This window comes from Budorcas taxicolor, chromosome 14 (genome assembly GCF_023091745.1).
Source record: "Budorcas taxicolor isolate Tak-1 chromosome 14, Takin1.1, whole genome shotgun sequence".
Classification (NCBI taxonomy): domain Eukaryota; kingdom Metazoa; phylum Chordata; class Mammalia; order Artiodactyla; family Bovidae; genus Budorcas; species Budorcas taxicolor.
Genome location: NC_068923.1, coordinates 17,012,968 through 17,030,620, shown reverse-complemented (window position 1 = coordinate 17,030,620; position 17,653 = coordinate 17,012,968). Strand labels below are relative to the sequence as shown.

The 17,653-nt window shown below is 62.0% G+C and overlaps 1 protein-coding gene across 3 annotated transcripts in view; it reads right to left on the bottom strand.

Moving 5' to 3' along the window:
• Positions 1 to 326: 326 nt before the first annotated feature.
• TRAPPC9 (trafficking protein particle complex subunit 9) overlaps positions 327 to 17,653 on the bottom strand; it is a 387,984-nt gene continuing 370,657 nt past the window's right edge. For all 3 annotated transcript variants that reach the window (XM_052651547.1, XM_052651545.1, XM_052651546.1), the window contains 2 exons: positions 1,679 to 1,899; positions 327 to 1,141 (listed from right to left, as the gene is read on the bottom strand). In XM_052651547.1, coding sequence (XP_052507507.1) covers positions 974 to 1,141; positions 1,679 to 1,899 — 389 coding nt within the window. In that variant the 3' untranslated portion in view covers positions 327 to 973. The remainder of the gene's footprint in view (positions 1,142 to 1,678; positions 1,900 to 17,653) is intronic.

Genomic DNA, 17,653 nt, shown 5'->3' with positions numbered 1-17,653 from the left:
AGGGAAGCCGGTGTGTATCTCAGGAGAGGAAGTGAAAGGCTGGGGAGGCCAGAGCCATCCTGGGGGCTCGGGGCCACGGTGCCGGGACTCGAGACGGTGTTTACAGAGAGATGAGAACCAGGCCCAAAGAGCACATGCTTGGGGAGGGGCTGGGGTTCACAGGGACAGACGGACATGGCTCCAACCCTGCTGGCCACCGGCCATGTGTGCCGTGGTGGGTTGCAGGAATCCCTACCTGAGCTGGGGGCCGACAAGCTGGGCGGGGTGGGGGGCGGCCGCCTGACTGCGCTGGACAAGCAGAGGCAAGGATGCAGGTGACCAGCAGAGAAGCAAGGCAGGCCCTTTATTGGAGAATCTGTCACTGATACACAGACACACACAGGCCACGCCCCCGAGCCCGGCCTGGAACCAGCCCAGGGCCCAGGACAGCTGAGGCAGGCGTGTCCACTCCCAGGGGCAGCGGGAAACTCTCAGTGTCACCCACGGTGCCATCTCTCCCAGTTCTGCTGCCTCGGGGTCCCCAGGAGAAGAGCCAGCCCTTGGAGGATTCCAAGGGCCGAGGGGGCCGAGGGAGGCTCCCCAGACCCGCCCGGGAAGGGCTCCTCCCTCATGCTTGCCTTCTCTTCCTACCAGCTGGGTTGTGAACCCCAGGTCACAAGAATAGGTGCAGGGACCCCAGGCCTGGGCTGGGTGGATGGGCCACACTGTGGGGTCTGGGTCAGCATCTGCCATAGCCCAAGCTCGCAGGGGGGCCCCGATGGGCAGGGTGGGAAGGGGCGAGGCTGCCGGGTGCCGGGCCCCTGCGAGTCCCAGAGAGGACGCGGCAGGCAGACGTGGGGGCTGCGGGCTGGGGGTCGGGTGGCCAGGAGGAGGGGACGGGCATCGCGGCAGCAGCCGTGACCCCATCCCCGGAGAGGGGGGCCTCTGGTCGTCTCTCCCTGCAGGATCAGGGACCCGGGACGGGGCGGGGCGCTCAGGCTTGCGCCTCCAGGGCACGCACGTGCACGCTGGGCAGGCAGAACCAGGATGGGGGCAGCTCCTTGCTGGGGCCGTCCTCGTGGAACTGGATGTGGAGGAAGAAGTCACCCGTGTAGAGGAAGAGGAGCGCCCCGAGGCAGGCCGCCTGGCCCGACGGCTGCACCTGAGAGAGGAGGCAGAGGTGAGAGCCAGGAGCCACGGGGCCCCTAAAGCCCAGGGAGACCCAGGGCCAACTGGACGTGGGGGCTGGGGAGGACCCCCAGGCCTGGCTCCGCGGCCCTCCAGGGCTTCTCTGCGCTGTTGCCCCAGGCAAGTCCCTGCACCTCTCTGCACCTCAGCTCCTGTCCCGGGAAGGAGCTGACAGCACCTCCCTCCCTGGGCTGTCTGGGGGTCAGCGAGCTGGTGTCTGGGGCCAAAGGCGCATGCCCACCGGTGAGCGGAGCGGGAGGACCGTGCCTCGTGACCTCATCTGCTCCTCTGGGCACAGTGACTGCTGAGTAAGGGGGAGCTGCCTGCAGCGGGCAGGCCAGTGGTGCCCTGGATGCCCCATCCCAGCTCCTCCACAGCCCCGCCTCGCCATCGTGGCCCTGCTCCCGGGACTCACGTATGGAGACTCTCCTGGGGTCTCCAGGAGAGTCAGGCCGACAAGGGTCAATGTGGAGCCTCTGTGCCTGCCGCTCCGGGGGAGGGCCCCACGCACCTTGTCCAGGTAGAAGGTGCCGGAGCCCACGAAGGACACGGCATGGTGCAGGTCGTAGTTGTGCACGCCGTTCTGGTGGTCCTGGAAGGGCACCACGCTGAGGGCAAAGGGGCCCACGCTGCGCGGGCTCCTGTTGGTCAGCCGCACCTCCAGGCGCACCAGGTCGCCCACCTGGCAGGCCGCCGCCTGGCAGTCACAGGGCTGTCCGTCCACCAGCACGTCTGCAGGGACACAGGGCGCCAGAGCATCAGGGCCCTGGCCACCTGCCTGCCTCCCCCGTTCACCAGCTCCTCCCCCCGCCACAGCTGCCGCCCGCACTGTGCCAGCCTGGGGGCGGGATACCTGCAGGCCCCAGCACCTGCTCTCCCGACCTGCAGGCTGGGGGTTCCTGCGGGGGCCTCCTAGATGCCCCAGCTGGAAGGGCTAATCTCTGGCCCTGACCCTTAGAGGCTCCTGCAGGTGGCAAGCAGCCAGGAGAGGGACTCGGACCTGGAGGGGACCATGCGCAGGCCAAGGACCAGGCAGGGGCCCAGCCAGGTGGGCCTTTATGGAGTCACCTGCAGGGTGACCTGCCCAGAGGCCCCCGTGAGGGCTGGGCTGGCCCTGGGGGCACCAGGGAAACGTGACAGCAGCTGGGGGGAGGCCCAGGGGTCACAGAGCAGGCTGAGCACTGTCGGGCAGGGGACAGGAAACAAGGGGCTACACAGGGTGAGGGGTCGGGCAGGCAGACGGGAGAGGCCACACTGTGACCCCCGAGCAGGCCGGCTGGAGGACTGCTCTCTGGCCCGGGCGCAAGGCACAGGCTGGGAGGTCAGAGGGACGAGTGTCCTGAAAACAGGCAGAGGAAGGAGGAGCTGAGCAGCTTCTCCTGAGTCCTGCCACTCGCCCTCCCTGGGCCCTGGCGTCCTCTTCTTTAGGAGGTAAGAGGAAAGTCTACTTCACAGAGGTTTCGCGAGAACCAGAAACCCGAAAGCAGGGGGATGGGGCGCACGGCCGCCCTGCCGGATCTCATCACTGGTACCCACATCCACCCTGGGCAGCAGAGACTGTGCGGGTGGGCCTGGTCCCGGACCAGCTTTAATCCCCAGCCCACAGGGACAATTGGCATTTATGCAGCTTCTCCAGGCCCTTCCTCACCTGGGCTGGCGGTGAATGTGATGGGTGCAGGTGAGCCGGCGCGGCGCCAACACGACAGACAGAGAGCGCCCGGGACCCAGCCCTGCCAGCCTCTCCTGGGCCGCTGTGTCCAGGAGGGCCACAGACCACAGCCTACCTGCCGGCAGGCCACATACAGGACCTGGAGAGCCCCAGCCCCAGGGAAGGGGCCCCCCGGAGAGGTCAGGAGGGGTGTCCTGGCCTGGAGGCCTGTCTCCTGACCCTCAGGCTGTGGGGGAGCCATGCGCCAGAGACCTCAACCTGGGGGTTCCTTGGGAGCGGTGGGCGGGACACACAGAACGCCAGCTCTGTGAGGGCTAGCCTTCTTCCCGAGAGATCCCCGGAACCCTGGGCCTGTGCCACCCAAGTGGGGTGTGGGAGACAGTAACACCCCGGAAGACGTCCATGCCCTAGCCCCTGGAGCCCGAGCCGGGTGTTCCTGCACGTGGCAAGGACCCTGAGGAGCTGAGTAGCTTGGAGCATCCAGGTGGCCCGATATCATCATCTCCAAGGTTGTAAGGGCAGGAGGGGCAGGAGAGAGCCCGGGGAGGCTGTGTGGCCGGGGAGGCAGAAGACACTCAGAACAAAAGGGAGCTTTGACCACAGGGTGGCCACTGACACCAGTCTCCAGACCCTGAGCCAGGTTCCCCCTGCCTGTGTTTCCAGTCACACTGCCTCTCCGCCCCAGTCCTGCAGGCCCGGCCCGGCCCAGCCCTGGGGCCTCTGCACCGGCGGCACACCTGGGCCCCCGGGAGAGGCGGCCTCTAACCACGCAGCACAGTGCCGTCCTGCCCAGCACTCCCTCATGCCGCATCTCCTGACCTCGGCATCTTCTCTCAAGTTCACTCGTTTGCCCACCTGTTTGTTCACTGTCTGTGTTCCTCTCCTCTTGCCCCAGCACCTGGGCCAGGCAGGCGCCCTTCTATCTCATCTTTGTTGACCAAATGAATGGATGAATCAGAGAGTGAATGAGTGGGCTGTGGGGCTGGGGTCAGTTCAGCTCAGTTTGGTTGCTCAGCCGTGTCTGACTCTTTGCGACCGCATGGACGGAAGCACGCCAGGTCTCGTTGTCCATCACCAACTCCCGGAGTCCACCCAAACCCATGTCCATTGAGTCGGTGATGCCATCCAACCATCTCATTCTCTGTCGTCCCCTTCTCCTCCAGCCCTCAATTTTTCCCAGCATCAGGGCCTTTTCAAATGAGTCAGTTCTTCACATCAGGTGGTCAAAGTATTGGAGTTTCAGCTTCAGCATCAGTCCTTCCAATGAATATTCAGGACTGATTTCCTTTAGGATGGACTGGTTGGATCTTCTTGCTGTACAAGGGACTCTCAAGAGGCTCAAATCCCTCTCAAGGGGCTCAAGGGCCCCTTGGGATCCCTGGAGCTCAAAGAGACTGGGCCAGCCCCTCGAGTGTCCCACAGAGGGGAAGTCAGAACCAAGCTGCCGCTGCCTGGCTCTGATCCCAACTCGCGTGCCAGGCTTTTGTGGAGGAGATTCTTCGTGCAGGAGCAGCTCATGTTGTAAGAAACCTCCTGGGAGCGGATTAGCCTCTTCCCTTGGAGCATTAAATCGGGCCACAGTCCATCTCCTCCCGCCGCCCCCAGCCCACTTCTCCTTCACTTTTAATACCAGCCAGCATCACGGACTTCATTCTATCCAGCCCAGGATCCCTCCCGAAGCGGCTGCCGCGTTTATGCTACAGCACGTCGCCAGGCTCTGGCAGGAACATGGCTATAAATAGAAGGCGAGAGGAGGGAAGGGCCTGCGGGGCCCACTCCAGCGAGGGAGGCGCGGGGAGAAAGGCAGCTGGCCAGTGCCAGCCACGGGCGGCCACCGTGGGGACGCAGGGTGGGGTTCACACGGGGAGAGCACGCGGAGGGTGGGGGAGCTGCCTGCACCCGAGGCTGCACCTGAAGGCAGAGTGAGCACGATGCTGTCCCCCCGCAACCCCCTCCAGAGCCTCCCCCAAGGCCAAGAAGCCTCCCCCAGCAGCCGCACGGGCTCCTGGAGGGCAGAGGGCACAGGGCACAGGCGTGGTTTCCATGGGCTTTGAGCAGGGATGCTGAGGTGTAGAGAGGAGATGGGGCTGCCAGGGCCCTGACGGAGGGTCTGCCACCCGGGGCGGGGGTGGGAAGGGTGCTCCTACTTCTGGAGCCGGGGTCAGGTCTTTCTGCCTCGGCTTCCCCTCTCTCCCAGGAGGGGTGGGAAGAGCTCTGCTTCCCCAGGCGGGGCCAGTTTTAGACCCCCGCCGAGCCTCACCGAATGCAGCCTCTGCTGCACTCTGTGCCTGGAGGGAGCTGGCCTTCCTGGTGCCCAGGAGATACGGGGCACAGCACTCACTACAGAGGGCTCCTGGCTCAGAGGAGCCTAGCAGCAGGGGCAGGGCCCGGGGGGAGGGGGTGTCCCGGCTCGGCCTCTGCACCCAGGGCCCCTCTCCCTCTCCACCTCCCCCCACAGGCACTGCCCGCCTCTCATTTCACCATTACTGTTCTTGGGGGTGACAGCAGCTCCTGAGGGCACCCTGGCCAGTGTCCTGAGGTTTCATCATCTCATCCAGTCCCCAGACCAAGCCCACCAGGTGGTGCGGACACGGCCTCACTTACAGGGGTCCCAGTGGGGAGAGGCCCGCGGCCACCCAGGTGCACAGCTGAGCACTCAGCTCCCTCGGGAACCCTGATGGCCAGGGCATGCGTTATTTTTCATACAGCTTTATTGAGATTTAATTCACAAACCACAGCTCACCCACTGAAGTGCACAATTCCATGGCTTTTCACCTATTCCCAGATCTGAGCAACCATCGCTACAGGCAACGTGAGAGTGTTTTTATCACCTCCAAAAGCGACCCCCTGCCCCTTCTCCTCTCCCACCTGTCCCCTACCCCCGAACAACCAGGATTCAAGCTTCCAGCTCTACAGACACCCCAATTCTATGGACTGTCACACAAGAGTGGGGAACCACTCCCTTCTCCAGGCGATCTTCCCGACCCAGGGATCAAACCTGGGTCTCCTGCATTGCAGGAAGATTCTTTACTGTCTGAGCCACCAGGGAAACCCCCATAACCACACATACTTGGTCTTTAAGAGCAGGCTTCTCTCCCCAAGTGTGATGCTGCTGGGGCTCAGTCTGTGGGCGTCTATGCCTTGCTCCTTCTCATGATGGACACACCACAGCCGGGCATCCACGTGTTTGTGGACAGGCACCCGAGTGCCTCCGCCCTTGTCTGTTGTGAGCAATGCCGCTGCAGACGCTCGAGGACAGTGTCTGTGTGGACACAGTTCTCTGGTTCCTGAGGGCACACACCTCGGAGCGGAATTGCCGGTTGGAGTCGGGGGATCACCAGGCTGTGCTCTGCGGCAGCGGCGTGACCTCGCCGTCAGGCCCACCGTGTTCAGATCTTCTATGTTCCTCCCAGCACTTGCACTGCCCACCTTTTCTGTCCAGCCATCCCAGCACATGGCCCAGTGGCATCTCCTGCCGAAACCATGCCTGGCCAGGCTGCTACGGCCCTCGTGGTCCACAGGGTGGACGTGGGTCTCTGCCCTCTGATCCAGACACAGGTTTGCAAAGGCCTTCTTTCTGGTCTTATTCACTCACCTCTCCCTGGCTGGGAGCCTTCTGGAATTTCAATCCCTTAACCCCACTCGTCCTCTGGGGCTGAGGGCCGGGCCAAGGGCCGGGATGTAGACTGGGCCCCTCTCCCCATAAGCATGGCAGAGGACAGAGGGCTGGGCAGACCCGAGGCCAGCACAGCGTGTCAGGACCTGGACTCCAGAAAGGCAGCTGGGAGCAGGGGCTCCAGAGCCAAGAGGAGGGCTGGGTGGAGATCAGAGCCTGAGGACGGCAAGTCAGGCACAGGCCAGCAGTCAGGCCGGCCCTGCGGCGTCCACAGCGTCTCTCCAGTATGGTCCATGGAGTGGGTGGGTGTGAAGGTTAGGGGTGGGCAGACTCTCCCGGCACTTGAGAGACACTTGCCAAATGGCTGCGGACAGTCTGGCAGTTCTAAACCACTGTGGACTTTTCAAAAGAAAAGACCTGCCTAGCGGCTCCCTGGAGTTGCGCTTCCTAGGTCTGTTCTGACGTGTGTGTGTATGTGTGTCCAGGACCAAGGGCACTCTGTGAGGCATGGACAATGAGCAGGGTGGGACTTTGGGTGGAGCCTACACAGCATGTTGCCCTGGGGGCCGAAGGAGACATGGAAAACATCAGCAGGCCCCAAGGTCACAGGCAAGTCACTTTTCAGTGGTGAAGAAGGGGGCTTGTGGATTTCGTGTTCAACTGACTCATCTAACAGTCTGCTCGTTCCTTCCTTAGGGCCTGGCTCCCACAGTCGGTGGTGGAGGCCTGTTCTTCCCCTGGAGCCCGGACTCCTGACAAGGATGCTGTTCCGGGCTCACCTTTCTTTCTGGGCTTTTGGTTTCTTTGACAAAACTGGATGGCTAAGCAGACTTACGGTCTGATTCTGGACACAACAGAATCTTTAGAGACACAAGGAGGAATGAGTGAGGGGAAGGCCTGAGAGGAGCCGGAGAGAGTCAGGTTCTCAAAGATCTACCAAGCGGGCTTCAGCTAAGATGTATTTGAATTTCAAATTTCACAAGGCACACACATTTTTCTAGTTGACATAAATCTTGGATGGGCCTAGATTTTAGAGCCAAATTTGATTCAGGCAAGGCTAGGTTTGAGAATTAATCAAGCTTTGTCACCCTTTAAATGAAGCGCAAAAGAAAAGAAAAAAAAAAACCTCATTTGAGAAAAGAATAATAGCTGAGCCTTGGGATGCGGGCTGAGAAGCAAGGCAAAGCCCCTGGCCAGTGAGTTTTGCTTTGCCCTCCTCAACACCGGCGTCCTTGGGAGAAGGCACAGGCAGACCAAGCAGAAAACCCTGTAATTTCCAACGATTCAGTGAAAAGCGGTGAACTTCCTCTGCTGCAAACGTAGCTAGTTGCTCTGTAGGCAACCAGGGCAGCAAGTCTTCCCTGGGTACCAATGAGAGCCAAGTCACTGACCTACTCTCTGCGGCTATTAGGAAACTCAGATACAAGAGTGTACTGACCTAGGGGACCATGTGGGCCTTCAGCACCCACATTTCAGCTCACAAGCAAGCAAGCATGCATGCACACACAGCCTCTCCTAACACGCCCACTCCTCCAAGTCTTGACCAACTGCACCAAATATGGGTTCCCTTAGTCCAGAAGTTTCCAATGTTGTTTTGCTATTTTCCTGAAAGAGTTGGCAAAAGAGGTTAGAAGCACAGAAATGCCCCGCAGGTGGGGGTGACGGTGTTCTGGGAGAGGATATTACACAAAAGTAGGCAGTGGGCATCTGGGGAGGAGGTGTGAAACCACACAGTCCCCCTGCACCCACCCTGCCCTCTGAGCCTCCCTCCCTGTGGGGAAGGGGGTGGGTCCTTCTGTCCGCTGTGCGGGGCTCAGACAGGGGGATGCACCAGGGGCAGGGCTGCTCCTGAGAGCTCAGCTCGGGCTGCCCGGGGCCTCAGGGTCATGGGCTCGTCCTGCCCTTGGGCGCTCATCAAGGTGGGCACTGCGTGAGACCAGGCTCTGCTCTCAAGGCGCCAAACGTCGTGTGTTTTTAACAGTCACTGAGGTAGCTAATTAGTTCATAAACCAGAATGCCTCCTCCCCAGAACCCAGGGAGGGAGACTGCTCCAGACCCGCACATGTAATTACCCTCCAGTTGAGAACAGCTCCTGAGGAGCCGTTTGGCTCTCTTGGGTAAATAATTTACTTTTACAACTTTTCATTAAAGATTAAAGGGAATTAAATTAAAATTAAGGCGAGCTGGAGTTGGAGGGGGGGCGTATGAGGCTGGAAGCTGGCTCGTGGAGATGTTCTCGGGCCTCCTGGGCACGTCCGTGCAGGGGCCGGTTGGTGGGGAGCCCCAGGCGGCCATGGCCCACGTGGACCATGGCTGCTGGGGACCCTGTGAACCTGCTTCAGTGACAGGGAGAAACACACTCGGCCCCCACCACCCACCGGGTCAGGGGTCCCCCTGCCGTGGCTTTCCCCCCGGGCTGGTGGGCCAGGTGAGCAGGGTGGCGGAGCTCAGACCACATCCTGGTTCCGAGAGAGCCAGAGCTTCTGTCTCCTCCCCTGATGCAGCCAGAGGGCTGGGGTGCAGAGCCGGGAGACGGCTGAGCTCCCACCCAGGGCAGAGACGCGCCCGACCGGCTCGAGGGGTGACGGCGGGGACCACAGGTGAGCTGGGAGATGGCTGAGCTCCAACCCGGGGCAGAGACGCGCCCGACAGGTTCGAGGGGTGACGGCGGGGACCACAGGTGAACCCGGAGACAGCTGAACTCCAACCCAGGGCAGAGACGCGCCCGACAGGCTCGAGGCGTGACGGCGGGGACCACGGGTGAACCGGGAGACGGCTGAGCTCCAACCCAGGGCAGAGACGTGCCCGACCGGCTCGAGGGGTGACGGCGGGGACTATGGGTGAACCAGGAGACGGCTGAGCTCCCAACCAGGGCAGAGACGTGCCCAACAGGCTCGAGGCGTGACGGCGGGGACCACAGGTGAACCCGGAGACAGCTGAGCTCCAACCCGGGGCAGAGACGCGCCCGACCGGCTCGAGGGGTGACGGCGGGGACCACGGGTGAGCTGGGAGATGGCTGAGCTCCCACCCAGGGCAGAGACGCACCCGACCGGCTCGAGGGGTGACAGCGGGGACCACGCGTGAGCTGGGAGATGGCTGAGCTCCCACCCAGGGCAGAGACGTGCCCGACCGGCTCGAGGGGTGACGGCGGGGACCACGGGTGAACCCGGAGACGGCTGAGCTCCAACCCGGGGCAGAGACGCGCCCGACCGGCTCGAGGGGTGACGGCAGGGACCACAGGTGAACCCGGAGACGGCTGAGCTCCAACCTGGGGCAGAGACGCGCCCGACAGGCTTGAGGCGTGATGGCAGGGACCACGGGTGAGCTGGGAGATGGCTGAGCTCCAACCCGGGGCAGAGACGTGCCCAACAGGCTCGAGGGGTGACGGCGGGGACCACAGGCAGCAGTGCACGCGCAGCTCAAGGCCGGGCGGGTGTGAAGAGCCTGTGTTCGGGGCAGGGTCTCGCCGGAAGGTGCCACGCTGCTGGCTGGCCCTCTGTCTCCCCCCTGGCAGTGCGCCCCAGCCCCCGGGGGCTTAAGGCCCTGCCCACCCGCCCCGTCCGCCTGGGGGCCTGTTGGGCTGGCCCTTCCCTCATGGAACACTTGCTCTGAGACGTTCTGGCGGGCGGAGGCCGGCTGGGTGTTCACCAAACCAGTCCCTTAGCGGTCAGGTGTGGACACGAGCCTGAGTCGTGGCCAGGGGACAGTAGGGGGACAATGACACACGCCCCGCAAAGCTGGCCCACAAACTCATCCCTCCTGCAGTCCCTGCTCGGCCGAGTGACAGAACTAAAGATGCTGGATGGGTCAGGGGAGGAGCCACAGGATAAGGGCAGTGGTGTGGTGGGCGGGGGTCCCTGAGCCCCAGATAGACCCCACCACCCACACCACGAGACACAGAGCAAGGCTGCTGCGTTGGGCCCCTGAAATTTGGGGCTGTCTGTTACAGCCGTGCAGCTTACAGGCCTCCAGGGCTCGTCTATCCAAATCGTCTCCCTTCAGAAGGGGCACTGGGACCCGGTACGGAGCCAGTGTGCCCAAGGCCGGGCTGCGAATCTGATGCTGGGTGGGTCCTGGGATCCGGGGGCCCCTCCCTTCCCCTCTGGAACAGAGCTGCCTTCTGCACAGGGAACACCACCACCGCACGCTGGAGACAGGGCCTCCATTAAGTGCTCTGCCTTCAACCTTCTCTTTCTGGACAAGCACCTCAACTGACGATAAACCAGGGGGAAAAACAGGACAAAAGGATAAATGCTGTGCCTGCTGGCTGGGGGCATTATGCAAAGACATCATTCTGAGGACAGCAGAGAATTTAAAATGACTCCGCTGTCCCCAAGCAGCGTCCCTACCTTTTCAATCTCTCATTTTTCATCTTCTCTCAAGACTCAATAAAGCAGTGATCGCTGCCACCCAGGCAGGCCCTCCACGGCTCCTGTGGCTCTGTGTCCAGCCTGGTCCTCCCCACAAGGTCACCCCAGCCCCAGACCACCTGCCCTGCAGGGTCAGACCGCACAGGCGGCTGCCGGCACCAGGAGGATAGGGAGGAATCCACGACCTTCCTTCCCAGATGAGAGGGCTGAGGGCTGGAGGGAGGGGCACGCGGGGGGAGGAGGTCATCCCAGCGGGCATGGGCAGGGGCTGTGCAGCTGGTTTCATGCCACTGGACCTTTGCAGAGGCTGTTGAAGCTGCCCTGTCTGCCTGTCCAGCTCAGCCTCGCCTGAGCTGCACTCAGCACTCGGCACTTACCTGGGGTCCTGCCTGCCCAAAAATGTGTGCACGCTTCCCTCCGTCCCCTGGTGCCCAGCAGGGCCCAGGTACCTTGGGTCTCCCCAGGATTTTCAGACCTTCTGCTGTCTGGTAGCGGGGCCAGGCGCAGAAGCCAGGTCTCTGGATTCCTGGGTCAGTCCAGAGGGTTGGAGGGTAGGGGAAACAGCCAAGAAGAGAAAGGGCTTCCATTGAGAAGATGTAAAAGGGTGTCGATACAGGATTGATGGCCTTCAGAGTCTTCTAGACCAGGCTGAAGACCCCCTGCCGCTCCTCCTCTGCTTGCCCTTCCCCAGCGCCCTGTGACACCCCTCCTGCCATCCACCACCCCCTCACAGGACCCCCGATACTCTCTGCCTTGCCAGCTCCTCTGGTCCTTTCCAAAACTCAGCTCTAGCAGCACTCTCTCCAGGAAGACTTCCTGAATCACACCCAGCTTTGCACAAGGCTATATCATGTATAGCCTCATGCCAGGATTTTCTGTTGACAAAATGTCTCATTGATTTGAAGCTCATAGAAGGTGAGCTTGTCGAAGGCAGGGCTCAGGGTTCAGTCACTGAACTGATGAATGAACAAGGCCTGCCTATGGCTTGCTGTGTGACCTTAGGGAAATCACTTAACTTCTCTGAGCCTCTGCTTGCTCATCTATATGTAACATGGGAGGAATGAACTGGATGGCTTCAAGACAGGCTTCACGGTGCTCAGGCCTGGGCTCACCCCTCCAGGTCCACTTCAGACCACTCTCTCTGCTGAGCCAGAGCGGCATGCAGGCTCACTTGGCATCTAGTTGCTGTGCCAGGACTGGCCCCCAACACTCCCCAGCTCCAGTCTCAGCCTTTTTGCACACGGCCCAGGGCCTGACACCTGCCTGGTGCTTGATCAACATTTATCATGTCAAACGGACTCTTTAAGCAGTGACAGCCAAAGCTTCCCATAGACACGTAGCATCCCAGAGCACACAGATCATTCGGGAAGGACATGGGCCACAAGAGAACCTGCCGAGTGGCCCGTGCGGCCGAACTACGGGAGCTGGGCCACTGGACAGACGGCGGTGCTGAGCCAGCTGCCCTGCGCTGGCCTGGGATCAGGGTCGGGCCACTCCTGGCCGTGAGAAAGGGTGCCCGTTGAGCCCCCAGGGCACTGCCCTGCCAAGACTTGGCCACCAGCCCTTTGGCAGGTGGGCTTAGGGGCTCAGGAGGAGGCAGTAAGGGGGCTCCCCATGGACCCTCCGCCCAGGCCAGGGCGAGTAGCACTGCAGAAAGCCCCTCGGTGGAGCTCGCAGTGTGGGGGGTGGGGGTGGGCTGAGGCCTGCACAAACCCACTGCCCCTGCCCCGACCCGGGGCACAGGGGTCAGACAGGGCAGGGAGACTCCAGAGCAGACCAGCCTGCAGACGATGGGCCCAGCCGGCCATCCACGCGGCGAGGACCTTGTGCTGGGCCTAAGCATCCTCACCAGAGGCGACCCTGTGGACGGAAGCCCTGGCCTGGCTTCTCAGGCGGGGCCCTGAGCATCCCAGAGGTTCCGGGGGGCCGACACACATGAGGGTCCAGACTTTCTTGGACTAAGGCGGGCCCCCTAAAAATGAGTGCGGGCCAACCGGCTCTGGGCCCATCTCCCAGGGGACCACGCCAGCTCCCGTCTGCTGCCCTCCATGTCCCCTCCACTGGAGACGTGCTTGGTGGAGGACAGGTGTCCGGGGGCCACTGCCTCTCCTACCGGCCAGGCCCTCCATGTGCAGAGGAGGAGCTGGGGTCAGGCCGCACCCCCGTCCTGCACTGTGCCCTGTGAAAGGCTCTGGGGCTGGGCCGGGCTCAGGCTACAGGGCCACCTGGGCATCCCTGAACTGGAAGAGAAGGCCCTTGCCCAGGGGCCCATGGCTGACTCGTGGCCCTCTGCTCCCAGACGGGCCTCGTGCCACTCTGGAAGGACTGCTGGCTTCTCTGATGCACTCGGTGTCCCCAGAGGCCCCACAGCCAAGAAGGTTTCCCCCTCTCTCTGCAGGCCCCTGTGCCCTTGCTCCCTCCTCTAAGAAGCCCTCTTGCACCTGCCCAAATAGAGCAAGGAGCCCCTAAAGCTCCTGCCCGCCCAATTCCTGGCCCTGTCTGTCTCTGAGCTTAAAGCTCTGAGCTGCGACTGCTTCTTTCTCAGCACCAAGCAGGGCGTGAGCTCCTGCAAGGTCACCAGGGCTCCGTAGCCCCCAGCAGGGAGGCTCCAGGCCCTCAGTCCCTGCTCAGACCCCCTGGCAGCCCCCTCAGCGCCGGTTGATGGAACAGGTGAGCTCTTAAATCTCCTCCAGGTCACGGCACTTCCCATCTTTTCTGGTGGTGACTTCTGCATGTCTGGCCCTGCTACAGAAAACAGCAGGCCTGTCTCCCCGAACTCCAGCCTCAGGCCCTGTGTTTAAGTTTGCAGAGGACGAACTTCTCACCCCCTTGGCTGGGGACCCCTATGAGAAGGACTCTCAGCTCAGGGGCTATGTCCATCCTCCGCTCCCGTGAATGGGGTTGAGCCTCAGTCAAAAGCTGACGTGGGCCTCACTGGTTGTTTGCCCAGTGGTTTCTCATTAACTGAAAATGAAAAATTAAAGACAAAAAGTCACCAGGGATGCAGGAAGGTGGGGGTGGGGATTAGGGGCCCATGGATGACCCTGGGGAACTCGGCCTCCACCACTCCCCAGGACACAGTCACCTCCCGGGACCCCGTGCTGGGGTCCGCAACTCAGGTGCGCCAGAGCCGGGGCAAGTCCAGGCCCGTGTGACCTCACCAGACCCCCCACGAAACCAGGCTGTGTCTCCGCAGCCTTCATGACCTGCCAGCAAAGGCTGAGCGAGGCCAGGAGGGGTCCGCCTGCTCCTGTGTCCCCAGCAGGTGCTCAGGACACGCAGTGACCTGCGCCCCCAACCAACGTCCTGCAGCAGTAGGCGCACCACGGCCGCCACCTGCCCAGGGCCACTGGGGCCCCCCACGGGGCTCGGGAAACATGCAGCGGTGTATGGGGCCGCCTCTTCCCCGGGGAGCTGGGGGCACGGCAGCGCGATGTCATCAGGGCACCAAGCTCTGGAGGGCGCACGTGAGCCCTGCCCACCCTAGGGAACTATCAGATCCCGGTGTCCTGGGTGGTGGGGGGGTCTCTGGTCTAGGAGTCGGCAGGCCCGTCTGACAGCCCCGGCTGAGCTTGAGAATTGCCATGTTTATGGCTCAGTGAGTGGGCCTGGCGCCCCAAGGCTGGTACAAAAGAAACCCGGGTGACTTGCATTCCCCCTAACAGCTCATCTCCAGGCCCATGGCATCTGTGGCCTAAATCTCACCCCAACCACGCCGAAGATGTGGGGGCCTCGGGACTCCAGGCCTGGGTTCAGAACCCCATGCCAGATGGACAGCCAAAACATGTGTCTCCATGTTGGAGTATGCGAATGGTACATGATCAGCCACGGGGCCCTGGCCGAGGCCCGAAGAGCAGCTACGGAGGCTGACCAAACCATAACCCAGACCCTACACCCTAACCCCTAATCCTAACCCTAAACTTAAACCCGAAACCCTAACCCCTAATCATAAGCCCCAACCCTAACTCTAACCCCCAACCCTAATCCCCAACCACAAACCCTAACCCCAAACCTAATGCCTAACCCTGACACTAACCCCTAACCTCAAATACTAATCCTAACCCTAAACCCTAACCCTAAACCTAACCCTAATCCTAACCCCTAACTCTAACCCCAACCCATAACTGTAACCCAAACCCTAACCCTAAACCCCAACCCCTAACCCTCACCCAAACCCTAACCCCTAACTCTAAACCCAACCCTAAGCCTAACCCTAACCCCAACCCCTAACCCTAAACCCAACCCCTAACTCTAACCCTAAACCCTAAGCCTAACCCTAAACCTAAACCCTACCCCCAACCCTAACCCTGCAGCGCTGCTGCCCCGCCTGCCCCCGCCGCATCCATGAAGCAAACCCTCTGCCTCTTTCACCTCCCCTCCGCCCCCAGCAGCCCCCCAACTTCCGCACATGCCATGGTCCCTTCATCCACCCACATGACCCAGAGCCCTGCCTCCCGGTAGATGGTCGATGGCGTCTCTCAGGCCAGGCTCACGAGAGAGGCCGAGCCCCTCAGCCCTGAACAGGCCAGAAACTCCAGCAGGTCTGCGGACTCGCAGGCCCCCAGCCCCAAAGCCCAGAGACAAGGAGCTCCCCGTCCTTCTGGCTCAGCGACTGTCCAAAGGGCCAGAGGCCAGGAAACGTCTTGGGAGATGAGTTCACTCAGCCCTGACGGCTGGGGAACCCTGGAGCCCTGGGAATTCATCAGGGCGTGGGGGCGCTGTGGGGCTCACTGGGTTCTGGGAGTCCCCGGGGCATGTGCCAGCCACCCTAGAGCTCCTCCCAGTGTGATGACACTCTGGGTTGTAAGACGGTGGGTTCACCGCTCACTGCTGCTCGGGTGGGCACTGGTCAGAGACTCCTTTAACCCTTGTGCCCCCCAGCACCCCGCCCCCCCTGCTGCAGAGAAGGTATCAGTGTTGCCGTTTTATGGATGAGAAGGCTGAAGCCCAGGAAGTTAAGGAAAGGCTTGGTATCACCTGGGCTGCCCCACACCCGTGCTTATGCCTGGGACAACTTGACTTAGTCCTGGCTGCCCGTCAGACTCCTCGCCCCTCCAGGAAGTCTGACCTGGGCTCCAGGCCAAGCTCTCCATCCTCACCTGACCCCCAGACAGCGTCACAGCTGCCCCTTCCGCCCAGAACTGCCTCCTCTGGGCTCTGAGCCCATGCCCCCTCCCCTCTGAAACCTGGCCCCCACGCCAAGCTCCTCCAGGCCCTCTATTCTGCTCCAGTACACACAGCAGACCAGGCCCCCAGCTGCCCCACGTGGCATCAGATGGACCCTGCAGATGCCACCAGACGCTCCTTTTCACTCCCACCTCCAGCACTGCCACTCTACCCCTGCTTCAAGAGAGGCCCCGAGGATGGGGTGAGTGTGGGGGGTGAGTGCAGCTCCCAGGCTGGGGGTCAGGGCAGCATGGGGGTAAGGGCAGAGAGAGGTGTGCAGGGTGAGGGTCCCTGGAGGGAGGGCTTGGGGCGGAGAAGCACAGAGGAGGTGATGCCTGGTTCAGAGAAGCTTGTGAAGGAGCAGGTGTGGCGACCTTGCATCGCTGAGCTGGAGGGGACGGGGTGATTATTCAGCCTCTCTGCCCCACCCTCACGCCCTCCTGGTTTGACCAATCAGCCTCCTACCATCACGTGAGAGGCAGCCCATACCTCTCTGGGCCAGTACAGCACTCCTTCCAGGAGAAAAAGGGAATGTTTAAAAGCAACGTGGACGCTGATTGCATGCTGTGTTGTCTGCTTAATTAGCAGGAAAGCCATTTTGGCCCCAGAGCAGCACCCTGGAGAGGGGTCCAAGGCTTCTGACACGTGGGGGCAGGCTGCCGAGGCCTTTACTGCCAAGGGCTGGGGAAGAGATCCAGCATGCCGGGCCTGCCACGCTGCCAGCTGGGCTCAGGGTGGGAGCACAGGTGGGGACTGTCTCCCCTGGGGCCAGATGCTCAGCAGCTCTAAACCAGGCTGGCCAGCCAGGACGGAAGGCACTTCACCCTCCTAGCCTGACACACACACCTCCATTGTGGCTGGGAGTCCGAGCCCAGGTTTGCCAGCATGGCCCTTGGAGTCCAGGGCTGGGACAGGACGCGGTGTGAGCACTGGCACTGGGCGGTCCCCTCCCTCTGCACCCAGAGTGAGAGCTCAGCCACTTCAGTCGTGTCTGACTCTGCGTGACCCCATGGACTGTAGGCTCCTTTCTCTGTGGGATTCTCCAGGCAGGAACGCTAGAGTGGGTTGCTGTGCCCTGTTCCCAGCTCCAGCGCCCCTCATGCCCGGTCTGGCCGCCCCCCTGCCGTCCCCGCTCCCTAAGGGGTCCCCCCCCCCGGCTCTGGTACCAAGTTCAGGTGCAGATCCCTGACTGACACGCTCCGCAGCACACAAAGCCATGAGGAGAACAGATGGCCCTCCACAGGGGACGGGGTCTCCTGGCCGCACCCCCCCCACACCAATCAGGGGGAGGCCCCCGTCTGAACAAGCTGGATCACAGCTGAAGGTACCTTGGCGGTGCCCGCTGCTATACACAGGGCAGCCCGCCCCGACTCGAGGCTGGTACCAAGTTCAGGTGCAGATCCCTGACTAAGGGGAGGGAGAGCTGCTGCTTTAGAGACCCCTGAAGAAAGGCTGTAATGAGCACGTCAGGAGCCGGAATGCAAATCAGGACGCTGGAAACAGTTTGTTCTCCAGAACAATTTCATCATTGCCACCACCACCTCCTTCCAAGGAGTGCCTGTTTGCTTAGGAAGCGGGTGAGCCAGTCAGGCCAGGCTCCATGGGGCCAGAAGCCCTGGGCAGCCCCTCTTTGCTGCAGCTCACCCAAAAAGTGAGGGTGGAAAC